This window comes from Python bivittatus, unplaced genomic scaffold (genome assembly GCF_059951505.1).
Source record: "Python bivittatus isolate LINGU-HERP-01145 unplaced genomic scaffold, Pbiv_v1 ctg000190_np1212, whole genome shotgun sequence".
Lineage (NCBI taxonomy): Eukaryota > Metazoa > Chordata > Lepidosauria > Squamata > Pythonidae > Python > Python bivittatus.
In genome coordinates this window covers 18,572,383-18,589,565 of record NW_028277042.1, presented here as the reverse complement: position 1 = coordinate 18,589,565, position 17,183 = coordinate 18,572,383, and the positions used below count along the sequence as shown (strand labels likewise).

Genomic DNA, 17,183 nt, shown 5'->3' with positions numbered 1-17,183 from the left:
ATTCAAGAGACCCTTCCCCATGCATTCCAGGTCCACTTTTACTTCTTTATAGCACGCTCCATGGCAGAACACATTAATTATTTCCTCATTTTTCTTGAACAATAAAAAATGATGACCTTTGTGGCTTTTCTGGTCTTTGGCGGCACCTTATGTCATTTCTCCGAAAGCTATTTTTATTCACAGCGTTTTAAAAAGTTAAAAGGCAGAAATGGGTAAACTCATATTCCCATTACATTTATTCCCTTCTCTAAATCCACAGGTCTTTGCAGAGTTTGACTGCCTAGAGATGATGTCCTCTTCTATAAGAAGAGTTCTCCTGGATCAGACCAAAGTTCTACTTGATCCAAGCTTCTGTTTCTATAATAACCAATCTGACATTTCTGGAACGTCAACAAGCAGAATTGAAGGTTGATATCATCTGATGTTGTTCACTTTCCAGCAGTTAAATGCTCACTGACTCTAAACAGAGAGACGTGGTCTCTGAAGAAGATAATGAGGGCACTCTTCAAATACTGGAAGAGGTCTTTGGTAGAAAAGGGCAAAAACTGGTTAAAATGTACTGCCCTAGAGGATTTAAATTACAAGCAGGTAAATTTTTGTGGAAAATTAGGAGAAACATCTGAACAGTAGGTTATTCAGAATTGAGAAGCAAGGAGAGGAGGAGGAAGGAGGAGGAAGAAGATATATCCCTCTGAGTGTGTGAAAATCTGTTCATATGTTGTAAAACATTGCCCAGGAAGAACAGTTTGAGAATGGAACCAATTATCTAGAAGAATAGTATAATTCCCACTATTTCTCTTCATGGAGAGTTTGACTATCTGTTGAAGATTCATACACTTGCTATGGCTTGTAGGCCACTCATACAGGCATACATCTGGATTTCCTACTTCAGGTGGTCTACCTTCCAAGGTTGTTTCTATCCTGTTTCATGGAAGGGAAGAAGCACTACATCTTAAGTTCTGAGGAAGATCTCAGTTTGGATTCTCTTGTAAATATTTTACAATACCCACATAATTAAATGCAATGAAAGGACTACGTGAAGCACAGGCTGAAACAGCTCTAGCACATGCCTCTCAAATCAGACAGTGCTTGGTCAATATACCCAGCTGTCACTGAGAACTAGATTAGTGAAGCCAAAGGTGACTTCATAGATAATGATTGTTCTACAGGGTGATGATCTTATATATTTAGAAATTCCTCTCTTATGCTGTGCAATGCTTTGGATTCAGTTCCAAACATATGTTTTGGAAAATGCAAGGACACAAATGTACCACCTGTCTGTCTGCAATTCTTTACAGCAGCCACATCTTTTCCTGGGATCATATATAGCTGTAGAAGGCAGCCATGCCACTGTGGGAAAAGACCCAGCTGCTTTAAAAAGTCACAGACAGGTGCTATGTACACATTCCAGCATGCTCTGAGCACCTTTTCCAAAATATTTTTGAAGGGCTCCACAGCCCTAATCTCAGTTACATTGTGGAAATTAACATTCCTGGTACTATGTGGATTCATAGCAAGTTTGATGAAAAAGACCAGATGCAGGATAAAACCACCTGGCAATGGAATCAACATTCTACCTTCCTTCCTTCTTCTGGAGTGAAGACGTACAATACCCATAAAAATGAACGGTTGGTTTCCCAGACAAAATGAAATTGCATTGACCTCGGATTTTGGAGGACTCTGCATGAAATCAAACTAATTGCCAGGGTAAATGTGCTTCTGTGAGAGGCAAGAATTTTGATTGACACTTAGGGTACCAAGGAAAGATGATGGTCTGGTTTTGTAAGTTTCAATCATACCATTAGCCTATCCAGCTTAAAATTATCTGTTTTACCTGGATTTTCCCCAGCTCTGTAAATGGAGATCCTTTTAATCACAGGATAGGATTCAAAACATTCAGCAAATGTTATGATCTTCTCTAGTTTCCCAACTATGCTTTGCTTTGCTTTACTGCCTCTAATGTCCTTCCTTTTACAGCTTTCAATCAATGTTAAAACCCTTTGAGAAGCCTACTTTACCTAAGCAGTAAAGAGACAAAACCAATATTATGAAAATGCAAACAGAAAATGGCCTCTCAGGAAAGCCATTTTTAATTACTCTTTCAAGATATGATATAAACTTGGGGTCTTTTAAAATTTGATGCACTCCATACTAACAATCTTGTCATGATAATTATATCATAATGTAGTGGATTGAACATAAGCTCTCCAGCTTCTGTCTCCTTAAATAAATACTACCATACCCCCTTGGTAGATCAACTTCAGAAATAAAAAGAAAGTATTGTATGGTTGGTAATTGACTTCATCTCTGGAGAAGGCTCTAATTCTGGGAAAGGTGGAAGGAAAGAGAAGAAGAGGACGACCCCAGCAACGTGGATGGACTCAGTTACGGTGGTGATGGGAGCACTGTTGGAACAGCTGAAGGACCAGATTTGGGACAAACTGTCATGGAGAAAATCTATATAGTTGCGAAGAGTCCACACCAAGCACATAATCAATCAATCACTGCATTGATTTCATATTCCATACATTCTCTATGTGTGTGTCATATAATGGGCTTGCAGCCAATGTTCTGTATCATTATTCCTATGAATTGTGCTATCATTTGAGGGGGGGGGGGTGTAACATAATTTAATTTCCTCTAAAAATACCTGAAGAAAGAGATAGGTACACGGTAATATAGACAATGTATGCATCTTCAGAAGAAGCTAATGTTCTACTAGGACAAATGCAATATAACATCAGTTTACATCAGTATTTTCACAAGCGCCCAGAAACAAGATTTGCTCCATTATTGACTCCTTTCTGAAAGTTGGCAAAGATGGAACTCTTTCAATGTTCATTAGCTGAGGCTACCTATTTTCATGTGTGATATAACAGTTCTGTTTATGTTATGAATGCTGTTAATTGTTATTCCTTGCTATGGATGTATTAACTAATTCATTTACTTGTTTCTTCTTGTATTTTGTTGTGTTGTTAATTGTCACAAGTCCTGGGAATTAAGATGGTATACAAGATATCGATAGATATGCAAATAAATAAATGAACCTTGGCATGCTTGCATTTCATTTATTCACAGTACAACAGCAACACAACAAATGGTTTTCACACTGTAATTCATTGGAAGAATTAATGGCACCCTTTTTCCCCTCTCACAAAAGATATCTTCTTGCTTTTAAGACAAATTATACACTGTAGAGAGTGGCTATCTCGATTGTTTCATCTTCTTTGGATGTACTAATTTAGCAATCTGGATTTAGGAGTTAAGTTAGCTATTAGACTTTGGTTCAGCTGCCTCAGCCAAGGAAAGATGAGGGAAATTAGACGCACACTTGCATCTCAAACTTCAAAGCATTTTATGCACATTTGAAGCACCGTATTGATCAATAGTTACAATCAAGGGAAAGAGGAAAAAGCAAACAATGAGATATAGAGATATGTCCTTGAATATCTTAATTTCTCCTAGTGGTTTCTTCTAATTTACTGCAGTACATTATTGTCTAATGTTCTCCATCTTTCAGAGCTAATGAAAGACAGAAGCTGATATTGTTTACTTTGCAACTAACGTGGTTCAGTATCAAAATAAACTCTCAGTATCAAAGGAAATAGTGATACATCACTCCTGCTTCTTTATTCCTTGGTACACTGATACACTCTTTAGGATTTAGAAGATTAATGTTCATCATGCTTTTTACTAGGTTGAAGTGTCAGTGCAATTTATTGTGCAAAGAGGTTAGCCTAAGAACCAATTGGACTGTGCAAATATTTGATGCAAAGATTCAATTAGAAGGTGATTTGATCAAATCTCTGATTAGCCAAATCGAGTTGTTGAATCAATTTAAGCTGTCAAAGTGGTTTGATGGCTTTTGTGCATCTGCAGAAGGACATTTCCCCGACTAAATCAATAATTCAAATGCAGTTATGTGAATCAATGTTCCAGATCAAATGGTTTTGATGTTTCAAATCATTTTGATTCTTTGTATCAAAAGGAATCAATGTTTTAATATTTAATCAGTGATCTGAATCAGATTGGGCTGGTTGGCCTATCTCTTAGAATTAGCACTTGGATTTGTGGTATGCTAGATGGTGACAATCTCAATGCAAAACAGATTGTGGTTCATTTTTCAGGCAACAATTCAAAGAATTAGGTCATCAAGTGTCTGACACAGAGAAACTGTCCAATCTTTTGCACATGGATATAGAAAAGATATGAACATGGTATTGTTGTTGTTGCCTTCAAGTCAGTTTTTTGACTCGTGGCAACTGCCTGGACTAGTCCCTACAGTTTTCTTGGCAACGTTTTTTAGAAGTGGCTTTCCATTGCCTCCTTCCTAGGGCTGAGAAAGAGGGACTGCTCATGGTCACCTATCTGGCTTCGTGCCTAAAGCAGAACTAGAACTCATGGTCTCCTGGTTTCTAGCCTGGTGCCTTAACCATCACACCAAACTGGCTCTCACTACTTCATTACTATATGTTTTTAAAAATATACCAATGAGAAACTCTAGGAAGCATTGACTGACAATGTCAGCCAACCAAATCATTCTGTGAAGTTAAGTCCAAACTGTTGGTTGCCCTATTGAAACCCTGGCCTGAATTGTCCTGCCCTTAGGGAGGAAAGCATTTGATGGGCCTAGTCTAGACCCAAATGCTTCCTAATTAAGAAGGTCAACTGTTTTGAGCTCTTCTTCCCAAATTGGTAAAATTCTGCTGCTTGTGAGGGAAACATGCTTTTGGATTGGTGATGCCTGAAACTTTGTTTATCCACTTTAGCCACCTGGAGTGGGGATTCTCTTTTACTGACCTGTGCCTCACTTTATGGGAGAACTTTGTTTCAGGAAATAGGATGTAAAAGGTTTTGTTTAGATCCATGGAAGGGGAAGAATGGTTAGATTCACCCACTGCAGCCAGCCATAATACAGGTTATTTGATTTTGGCTCAATGTTTTTTCTGAACCTAATCACTGTGGTTTATCAACCACGATGTATGGTTGAGCATGTTGTGTAAACCCCATTGTGTTTTATCCAGAAAACCATGGTTGAGCAAACCACTGCTTAATCCAACAGGTGACCCTGGTTATATTTTCATTAATCTTAATGTATATGTTCAAAGATTGATGGCTACCCATGGGGAATTGCGGAAACTCTTCTGACCTCCACAACCCACTCAAGCAATTTGGTGAAACAGAATTATCTCTTTCCATTGCTTTCCTCCACAGAATGGAAGTTGGTTCTTTTAATTTAGAGTTGTAAATATAGCTTAGTATGCAGGGATAAAATATGACCTCTAAGTCAGTTTGGGGAATGTGTATTTATTCACGATTCTTTCCATCAAACCCACAGGCCTGCATTTTTCAAAAGAAAGCATGAATTTATGATGAAAGTATCTATATTTTTTTTTGGAAGTCAGCAGTGCTGTTTTTCATTTTAACAAGATGATTTTTCTCCTCCTTTCATTGTACAGTTTAATGGAGATAAGGGAAAACATTTAATGACTCCTTTTCCCCATTCATCTTTTTCAAGCTAGTACAAAGATTAGAGATTCCTGCCCACTTTTTACCTTGATAAACTAAAAGTGAAGCAATGTTGATTTTTCATATGAATAATACTTATCTCCCTTTTGTGTACAAAGGTGATGCAACATTGGACAAAAATACTCCAGGCAGATCAGCAGGATGTGGGTTCACACTACAGCAACTAGATGGATTGATTAAATGCACTTGGCAGTCAAAACAATACTGGTGGTATATTGGTAGAAATATATTGGAGGAAGCTGGAAATAAGAAGCTGAAGGCCTCTGCTGAGTTCAAATAACATTTAATTGGGAGCGGAAAGCTACTTACAGTAAAAAAAAAAGAAGAAGAAGAAGATATGCAAAAGTAAGGTGTTTATGCAAAATTACTCCTCCATGTAAGTTTCATATATTCAAAAGGGGTGTAAGTCTTATCTGTCTGCTAGCAATGTTTGTTGCCATGAAAATAGACTGTAAGATAACTGAAAGATATTCTGTTTCAGTTCTGAGAGCCTGATTTTACTTCATGAGAATTCTCCATTATGAAAATTTATCTTCCCTGCCTAATGTTAATTTCAGTTTATAACTGGCTATACCATGATCCAGATTGGGCAATGCCTAAATAACCCATGCCAATCCAGGAGGAGGATCCCATGTGCGTCAGTGGCACTTCATTTGTCCAGCGTATAGCTGTATTAATCCTTTTTTCTGTTTACAACCATCAGTGTTGTTTGTTTTGTTAGAATGGCATGGTAGGTCTAAAATCAAGGAAAAGTGAAGGGAAACTGATTAAAGTGTCCATGATTAATAGCTGCTTATTGACAGCATAATCAATAGAGCATAGCAGGATTAGTCTCAGGATTCAGGCAGCAGTCTAAAGAGAAGTTCAGGGAGAGGTCATGAGTCAGTCCACAAGTCCTGGAATAAAGTTTAAGATACACATGAGAGATCCACAAGATTCTCAGAGAAGGTTCTCAGTTGCAAGCAATTTCAAGAGAAGAGGAAGGAGCTGTATACATCTGCAAAGGAGGGTGTCTCCTTTCATATTGCCTAATTCCTCTGCTGGAGAAGTCCTGCTCCTGTCAGTTCTTAATTCAGGTGCTTACTCTGTCTTTGTTCCAGAAGTGTCAAACCTCTTTGCTTTCTTGGAATCGGTGGAGAAACTGATTCCAGAAATTCATCACTTCTAGCTATGTTGTCAGTCTCTTTGACAGCTGCCTAAATTGGAAAGTTATTCATTCCCAGCACAATTTTCACAGTATCTCTTTAGCAAGATTTGTCAAGAAGAAAGGAATGGGGCTACAGGAATTCCAGCAACTGAACTAGTGCCAATTTAGAACCATTATAACCGTGAGTACATTAGGGTGGAGATGTTAGAAGACGGTTTGTCTTCAGATCTTTCCCAGCAGTTGGCTGAGATGTCACTGTCACTTTCAATTTGTGGCAGACACAATATTCCTCAACCTGATGGTCTCCATATGTGTTGGGTTATCAGATTGTTAATTATTCCAACACACATCAAAAGCAATGTTTATCTGAACCTTTTGGGGTGCATTTTTGGAGCAAGTGGGGTTATACATATATTGAGATATTTCTGTATGCTCTCAGAATATGCCTCTGTCCTACCCATTATTATATTCTGTCTATAAGCACGTCTTTCACAGAGGGGCATCACAACATCTGTGCCCTGTTCTTTTAAGCTGGAGATATGTGGGTTGCACCAAGAGCCCTCTGCATATGGAGCAGGCGCTCTGCATATAACGGTCTTCCATTTCATTGTCTTCCCTCAAAACATTTTGAGCAAGCAGCCATTCTGCAAGACTAATTGCTTTGGATCGTGTCATCTTCCTAAAAGAAATAACACCCCCCCCAACCCTCATTCAGCCTTTTGAGTTGGCTAGTTGGCTAGTGGCCATATGCCAAGTTCCAAAGTTGTACACATCTGTGCAAAATGTACACATCTGCTTCTCGGATCTCTTCATTTTTATAACTTTTAATTATGTATTTCTGATTTTAGTTTGTTGTAAGCCACCCAGAGTCCCCCGTTGTGGGGAGATGGGTGGGGACAAGTCTATTAAATAATAATAAATAATAATAATTTTCATTCTTGTATCCTCTGAAATCCATCTATATATATACCTGAAATTGCACCATACTCCAGAGCAAGATTGATGCAAGGAGAAAAGTAATATCTAAGCAACCATTGGAATTTTATTCAACAACACCCTGTCATCATTATCATCATCATCATCATCGTCGTCATCATCATCATCATCATCATCATCATCCTATGTATTATAATTACAGTATACTTCTTTCTTTGGAAAGAGCTACCAATGTTCTGTATACAGGGAGAGATCAGGTTCAAACCCGCTTAGCTTTGAAAAAGCATCAAATGTTCCTAGGCCATTAACTGACTCTTAATGTGCTTTCATGTTTCCTGTCAAATTTGATTATATAATATAATAAATCCTCCTGCTGTTCCTCATCTGCTGAAGGGAGAAGAGAGATCTTTTGCATTCTTCCTGAAGATAAAAAGGTCTCTGTGAATATGAAAGCTTGCCATCCAGCTTTATAGATTTGTTCCAGAAAAGTTCTCTCTTCCCTCGCTCCGGGAAGTCATTGTTTACCCAATTTGCTTGAAGGAGAAGGATCTATTCATGTCTACGCTTGATGGCAAAGCAGGGAGTGGTGGATCTGGCTGGCACAACTAATGGATTTGGGCCAGAGACAGGGGCTTTAAAACTCTAACATGACATACAGGCAATCAGAGGAAAATATAGAGCAGTCATAAAGGAAAATAGATTGAGTATATAAAGAAAATAGGAAAATGGCAAGGTTAAATGGAGGCTGCCAATCATTTGGAGCAGCTGAATTGAGTACATTTAAAAGGCAGTGGGATATCATCATGACAAGAGCAATGTTGTGCCATTGCAATGCAAGCCCCACCCCTTTCGTGTGTGCATGCCACATCACAACGTGCACCCAAAGGGTGACCCATGGTGACCCAGCTTTTATCATTTCCCTCCTCCTCAACCCTCCATAAAATCTCTGCCACACATCACGGAAAAGAAGAAGAAGAAAAGACAGCATTGACCAAATGAAATGCACAATCCTTATTTTGATGAACACAAGCATTCTTCTTTCATAAGGATTCCTATTTTTTCTCCTATGAAAGGTGTAGATCTAAAACAAAACTTAGAAAATGCTTAACATGAAGCAGCTGTGAAATCAGCTGTTAAGTCCTTTCATTCTTCTGTCCTTCTATTCTTCCTCTCTTCCCTGGCAGTGACATGCTGTCTCCCTATACATGACTCCCGCGCTTTTGATAATGACACCAACAGGAAACATTCAACCCAATTACGCTGGCAGCTGTATAAAAGAAATCAGGAAATAGCACTGCTTCTCCAGAGCAGATTAATTGGGATATTAAATAGAGATCTGGAAAAGGGCGGGGAGGGAAATGATATCAAATACTGATGACAGACATGTGTCTGCCAAATGGAGAAGAACATTTCTCTACTCTGTCTCTTAAACGTGGTCCATTAATATTGAAGATGGAATGTGTGGGTGGGACGAGAGAGTTTAAGCCATCCCAGAAAAGTTCCAGATATGATCATTTTTCCAATGTGTCTTTCTAATGGGGAAATAGCCCTATTCCATTCTACTGACACAAGGCATTTGTCTGTAGAACACCTTCCAGATGGAGATTCTTCTTACATTAGCACAGGACAGGGTAGTAGCACACCATCCAGGAAGCAATGAACTTTCAGATCATTTGCCAATTTCCTTTAAGCCCAACTAGACACAACACTTGGCTCACTGTAGAACTATATTTAGAATCCCAGTTGCTTCCAGATTACGGAGACAACATCTCAAACATTCTGTTAGTTAGATTGTTTCTTAGGAGGTCTGCCTTGTAAGTAATCCCACGGTGACCTGTCCATGATGCTGAAGACCTCAGTTTAGGCTAAGCAGAAAGACTGCAGGATCAAGGGCTCAAGCTCATTACAGAAACAACATAGTGACCTCTGTGGCAGAAATTCAACAAAGGATCCTCAAAGATCTGTCCCAAAGGGAAGAACTACAGTCAACATATCTTAGTTGGGAAATTTTTTTAAAAAAGGGGTTTTTTTCACCCTACTAAGTTTAACTTTTTAAGTGCTTGAGTAGCAGAATCTCAATGCTTAGGAGCAACAAGGGCTGATTTCTGGGGAAACAAAAATATAAATTAGTTGCCTTCAGCCCTGTTTGTGGGCTTCCTGGTGTGGTAGGCCAACGCAGGGGATAAGATGGTAGATTAGATGGACCTCTGGTGTATTTCTGGGTAAACAACGAATCTCATTTCTGTTATCATGTAACATTTTCATCTGCTTCTACCTCAGCCTTGCATTCCAGTCCATACAGAAAATGGATTAACTCCTTGAAACCAGACTTCACGTTCAGTATCTACTGAGGGGCACCAGAATAATGGTTCTTCTTAAAACGGCTTTAGTTTTCCATATTTTGCACATTACTGTGCCAAAAAATACTTTGCAGTAATCAGGGGGTTTTGTCAACTCTGAATTTAGCTAAGCATCCTCTGTGAAGCGAAAAGACATTTTCAATTTTAAGAAATAAAATTACTTTGGAACCTGATTGTTAACTATAAATTATCTGTCACAAATGCCAGGTGGTTAATGTATTAATACCTCCCATCCATATAGTTGAATTTATTATTATCATTTATGGAATAAATTTTCAGGTTGTTTACGGAGATGAGCAGGGTAATTCATAAATTACCAAATGTATGAAAATCCATGTCATCTAGCAGAAAAGGGGGAGATTAATTTGATTAACTAATAAGAATTCCTTCCCTGTTTTATTTTTAAATTGCAATGACCTCTGTTATGATTTTATGTTTTCCTCCTCAGTTTAAGAGATTGCAATATCCATGGACTGGTATAATAAATATGGAATAATAGGAAGGTACTAACTCACTCTTATAACATGCTTACTAAAAGGTCTATAGTAAATATTACCACTTCCAGTTAGAAAGATGTTCTGCATCCACCCTGAGACGCAAAAGAATTTCTTCCAGTTAGATGGACAATATATAGCAATGGCCTGCCTGAAACACTGCTCTGGATAAGGATATCTTCATAAAGATGAGTTCATAAATAATAGGGATAAGTGGAGCTTTAAAGGGGCCTCTGGGTTTGATGAAACTTCGATCAAAGAACCCCCCTTTAAATGAAGCACTGAGCTGAAGTGGGGCCACAAGTGGAGATGTCAGTGGAAGTGACCATGCCACATTGATCTGTTTCATAATGCGCATTCATTCACACACTCAAAATCCCCTTTTCTCCACTGAAGCAGAGGATCAAAGCAAAGTATTGGCGGTAAACCTCAGTTTGCTTTAATCCATGTACGTTAAACAAGAGGGACTTGCTTTTTTTAAAAAAAAATTGAGATTGAAGTATCACCGTGAATTAGATTGCTTGGCTGACCTAAATTAAATGCACGTCTAATCAATGATCAACACAAGAGACATTTATGCCATGCTAGTAATGATCAAATCACTCTCTTAGAAATGACTTGTGGTCCTTGGATGAGAGATGTGCTCCTGTTCAGGAGTGGGCATTGCCCCATGAAGAGCAATGGTGTTCTCTATTTGAAAGGCTTTCAGCTTTTCCATTCACTCTAGGTCAGTGTTTCTCAACCTTGGCCACTTTAAGGCATGTGGACTTCAACTCCCAGAACTCCCCAGCCAGCACGGCTGGCTGAGGAATTCTGGGATTTGAAGTCCACACATCTTAAAGTGGCCAAGGTTGAGAAACATTGGTCTAGTTTAATGGCACCTTGCGCCAGACTGGAATGCCAGCAAAACTTACAGAGAGGGAAGGCGAGCGCCACCAACATTTCGGCATTGTGGTTACCCTTTGAAAGAGTTGGGCTCATCTTTCAAGTCGATAGACTACATGGCACATGTATCATTTCCACTTTGGCAGAGCACCAAATTTCTATTCTGTGGCCCTGACAACTCCGAAAATCGTGATACCTTTCCATGGAGAATTTGCTACGCTTGTCTTTCAACCTCATTTGTGCTTTTCAAATAATTCATAAGCCCCAAATACAGGAAATTAAAAAGAAACAAGAAATATTCCAGCAACTGAAGATATTTTCAGGCGACCCAAATGCTTTCATATATCAATGAAAATCACATGGGGCCCTGGAGGGCGGGGGGAGAGGAGTTTCCTAGACTTCACAGTACATCTTCATGGAGTGCAGTTCTCTGTTTTTCCAAAGACTGACTAATCAAGTTGTGCACTCTCTTTCTGCTGAACTTTGTAGTTTGCTCAATGGGGCTCCAACCAGCCTGCTGTGTGTGGAATTATATGATGGGCCACACAGAAGGAATGGGAGGCGCATGATGGTATCCATTTGCATCTACTTTCTGGCTCATCTAACATGGTGCATTTTATTTTTTTTTAACGTGGCTTGCAAAGATTAAAGGGAGGAAAGGAAAAAGGCCGTGCCGGAAGAAATAAATTGGGGTAGAAATTGAAGATGTATTATAATAGCTCCAATGTGTATACTGCTTTGACTTAATATGAGAAAGGGCTTTTGCTGCATAGCGGTTGATGCCTAATGAAAGCAGCAGAGACTACAGCGTTAGAATTGGGAATAATAAATGCCAAACACCTGTTATTCCCTATTCTCTAGTTAAATGAAAGTGAAGTAGCCGTTCAACTCATGATGTGTGGATCACTATAAGTCTAGTCTGTATCACAGGTTTTTAGGAATTCACCTACAAGTTTATTTTTAAACCAATCATTTATTTCTTGCAAATGTCCATTCATGTTAGACCTGGGCAAAGTGACTTCTTCCACCAGAGGCATTGCTGGACTGCCCAAGTGAGCTCACTAGAGGCAATGTTTCCAATCAACAAGGAAGTAGTTCCCCATCATCCCCATGCTGGCTGGGGAATTCTGGGAGTTGAAGTCCATACGTCTTAAAGTTGCCAAGTTTGAAAAACACTGATCTAGTCCAACCCCCTGCCCAGTGCAGCAATCCATAAATATAGCATATGCCCTCATCATGAACAACCTACTAATGGTAAATAGAGCTGAAAAAATGGTGGGTGGGTCCAGAACCAATATTGGAAGCTGTTTTCTTTCTGAGACTCCCTTTTCTCTCTCATCCTTTTTCTCTTTCTCCAAGCACCAGGTTCTTCCACATTCACAGACCAGACCAGAAGCACAAAAGATCAGAAGCAGTGTGTGGCCTTCAAAAAGCCTTCCACCAGGGGTGAGACCAACACTTTGTGACCATCCCTTGCATTCTGGGAACCTAGGACAAGAGGCTTCAGGTACCCATTTCACCCCTTAGAACTCTGAACCCCGTTCTCAAAATGTCCTTGGCCCCACCGACTTCTGAAGTGTAGTCTTTGACACAGAGCCATACCAGAGCCACCCTTGAGCTGGTGGAAGTCACAGCTGTATTCCAGAATTTGACAGGTGTCAAAGAACAAAAGGGATCTGAGATCTGCTGAGTTTAGTCCTCATTACATCCAATGTTATACATTTCCTATCTCAACTTTGTCCAACATGTTACAGTATCCCAGTATATTGATATACCAGGGTAACACAAACACAGCTCACCAACTCAGTAAAAATGAAGACTGGAAGGAGAGAAAGAGAGAGAGGAGAACATGTATAAACACAGTCCAGGATTACTCACCTCGTATGTAGCAATGGCTTCTCTATCAAGTTGTTGTGTTACAAAGACTTCTCCTGTGCCTTCAATGATCTTGAAAACTCCCTTTGGTTCCTGTTCTACTCCTTTCCCAAAAATTCGGAACTTTGAACCTTCTGGCCGGTCGATATCTATCACCTGTGGAAGTTGAGGACAAAGTTAATGGTCCAAGCAAAGGTAAGAGATAATTTTAGGGTGAGCAACATTTAGGAGTGGGGAGCTATGGACTTCTACTTGGCAATGGTAGAGCATGTACTGTGTATGGCTGGGCCAAGGATGTTCTATTATTTCTTCTCTCTCTCTATTGAGCTTTTTGGGTGTTTGGTTGATTTGGTTTTTTAAACCAGGTTAATTCTGTTTTGAGGCTTATGTGATCATTTTGTGTTTCCTGCCTCAGAATGGTAGAAGTTCATGCCACTGATTATTAAATTGTATTTGGAGGAAGCCCTAAGAAAGTTCTCAGAGCTTCACGGGCCTTGGTGCATCAGACTGTCCACCCTCATCTCGGAGCCTAACCATATTGTTGTTTATATGGATTCTCATTCCCAAGACATAGGAGATTAGTAATGAATCCAGGTAATCTTCACTTAACAACGGTAACTGGGACCAGCAACTCTGTTGCTAAGTGACATAGCCATCACGCATGATGTCATGTGACTGTGCCAACTTACAATGGCAATTGTGGCAGTCCCAGTTGCCATTGTTACATGAATCCCATGTGGTCACAGCATCCCATGGTCACATAATCCACCGACCTCCTACTGGCTTCCTCACTGACTTTGCTTGTTGGAAGCTGGCAGTGAAGGTTGCAAATGGCGATCATGTGACCATTTGCCAAGCACCCAAATTGTGATCATGTGACCATGGGGATGCCGTGATGATCACAACTATGAGAACCTGTCGTAAGTCCCCCTTGTTTAGATCTGTCATAACTTTGGTCACTGAACGGGTGGTCGTTCAACAAGGACTTCTTAATGTCTTAACAAACTTCAGTTTCCAATATCCTTTAGAAATTGGGAATTTCCACCCATACCTGTGAAATAAAAAGTCATTCACATTTTAAAATAAAGTATACACGTTCTGTTAAAATGAAGCCAGGTTTCAGATTATTGAAATATGCAACCTTTTTTAAAAACCACTCATAGTTTGAGGATATAATTATTAAAATTACGTCCTACCTTTCTCCTAGGAACTAAGCCACCTGCATAGTTTTCTCCCACCCCCATTTCATCCTTACAATTACCCCATTAAGTATAAATAGAAATTCACTACTAACATGATTTCATAGTAGTTATCTGCAAATGAAGGAATTACATCATGAAATAGCAGAGAAGCAATATATTAAGAGGCTTAACACAGTTTCGCAAGGATTAAACAGAGACTAAGGTTTCTTATCAGACAGAAAATGTTAAGCAATTAATCTATATAATGTCGGTGTCTCATTATACTTATAAGTCATTTCTCCTACATTTTATTTACCTGTCATGAGCAAAGTGCTGAGACTCTGCCTTTGAGAGATTCAATTCAAAGGCAATTTGCCAGAATGTCTGAACTGAACAGTTTCCAAACTGAATCAGAAAGTTGAACTGAATCATCAGATCAAATCAGATGCCTTGAAACCAATTCAAATACTTTGGGCTGTATGCAAGAACTTTTTTTTCCCCACCCTTCCAAATTGATTCAGAAGTCTGAATTGAATCAGGCCAGTTTGATGAATGATTTTATGAATCAGTTCAAACTCTCAAATTGAATCGACCCTCTGAATTGGATGGTTTGAATCACATCAGGGCTGATTTGCACACGCCTAATAATTTCTCCGTGCATCTGATGCATTCCAAGGAAGCTTAAACCTTTGTAAATCTCTGTTGTTTGACTGGATGTATCTGTCTACAATAATCTAGCCGCTTTTGCTAGGTTATTGATGAGAACCTTCTCTCTTTTAGTTGCTAGCCAATTTCTGCTTCCCATTATGGTTCTGCTCCACTGGAAACCATGATCTATGTATCCTCTTTAAATTCAGTGACTGAAGCTCTACACATCTTAGTCAACATATATTGGGCAGTTCTTCAAGGCAACAGAGCCATGAGAGGTTCATAGAACAACCACCGGAATAAAAACATTCACAAAACAAGCTTTGGCGTTTGAAGAAAGCAGATTTTTTACTGATAGCCTTTTTCTAACGCAGCACAAATATCTCCTTAACTACTGTCTTTCCTGCCACAGCTCTTTTCCTTCCTGCCATTTTTTCCTTCAACACCTGCAAAACAAATTAACAATCCTCACAGACAGAGTCTGGAGCAAAACCTGCATGACAAATTAACTTGTGCATGAACGTGCTTCTCATCCAAAGCAAGGGAGTCAAGAGTTCACTCTGTCCATCCAAACTGGAGTTAGTAACTTTCTACCTACTGCTGGAAGCCATGAATGACAGTGTTGATCATTATGGAGAAGGAAGATGGGGAAAAGAGATAGCTTGTTTAATTAGCCACCAGAGGGAGCTACGTGTTGCCGGAAGTAAGAGAAATGTGGATGCTTTCTAATTAGGATGCGTGGGTTATGGCGACAGAAGTTCAAAGGATGTGTGCTTCCATGCCTGCATTAAACATGTACAGCTGCAAAAAGGAAGAGCTTTTAGCAGAAATTAGACTTAAAATTTCTGCTCAGAAATGGTAACAAGGAAGGGACAACCCCAGAGGCATTGTTACCTTTCTTATTACTGTACTTGGGATATTGCCCATGAGACACAGGAAGGATTTTGATTCGGCATAGAGCCAGCAAGTTTAAGGCCAAAATCATATACATGTTTGCTAGAACTCTCTGGACCTTGCTTCTAAGTAAGCATGTAAAAAGTACACCAGTGGCTCCAGGGACTGAAGTCTTTCCTAAATATGACCTATTCTCCTATTTGCTTTCCCCACCATTATGAATGTTCTGTTTGCCCATTGGATTATTGCTCCTTAGTTCCTTGGTTTATGCAAGTGGATCATGTTTTAATTGATGCTTTTAATCGCTGTTCAATAACGTTTTACTTTAATTTCTTTCTTCTCCACCTTGGGATCTTTTACGAAGAAGGGCAATATATGAATGAAACTATTACTATTATCACTATCATCATTATTATTGAATACAAGATTAATATTGTCAGATGGAATCAAATTAAGTTGGCAAACGTTACATCCTTAACTAATTAAGCCCCTTTTAAATAATTAAAAGGCATCTCCAATTAAGCAATTAATTATTTTTCAATGTAAGTAATTCCAAAACTTATGAAGACAGAGGCAACATCTCAGAAGAGATCTGGTGGTGTTACTCTCTTCCTTCAGCACAAGGGAATCACAGTGTCCATGGCTACCCTAGAAGGGATTCTGCTTCTCCTGCAGGCATGGGAGTACAGCTACTCCTTAAACAGCAAGTGGAAATTGGACCCTGGAGGGCCTTGGCCAGCTTTTGCTGGTGTCCAGTTATGACCCAGCCTGGCCTACAGGTAACTGGATATTCTGGCATTGGTAACTCATGACTTGGTTGGATTACTGTAGTGTGCTCTACTTGGGGCTTCCTTTGGAGGTCACCTGGAAGCTGCGACTGGTCTACAATGTGGCAGCAAGATTATTGATGAGTTACCCTGCAGTGTAACACCTCTTGAGAAGTTGATGCACTGGATACCAAGACCTAGACCAAGCCCTATACAGTATAGCACTTAATTATATCAGACAATACCTTGAAGAACTCAAATCTATCCATCTAGTGAGAACATCGCAAGAAGTCCTGTGAAGAGTCATCGCCTCTCTCAGCCTGAAGTTAGGAGAACATGGATGAGATAATAGGGCTTCTCTATAGTAGATTCCACACTCTGAAACTCTCTACCTCCACAGGTTTGTAAAATCCACTCTCCTATAGATCTCCTCCTCCTCCTCCTGATTTTTATTGTTAGTATCCCAC

General features: G+C 39.5%; 1 protein-coding gene across 1 annotated transcript in view; it reads right to left on the bottom strand.

Moving 5' to 3' along the window:
- Window positions 1-17,183, bottom strand: part of CDH13 (cadherin 13) — a 465,553-nt gene that overhangs the window by 203,898 nt on the left and 244,472 nt on the right. The window contains exon 5 of the mRNA XM_088136165.1: window positions 13,230-13,382. Coding sequence (XP_087992291.1) covers window positions 13,230-13,382 — 153 coding nt within the window. The remainder of the gene's footprint in view (window positions 1-13,229; window positions 13,383-17,183) is intronic.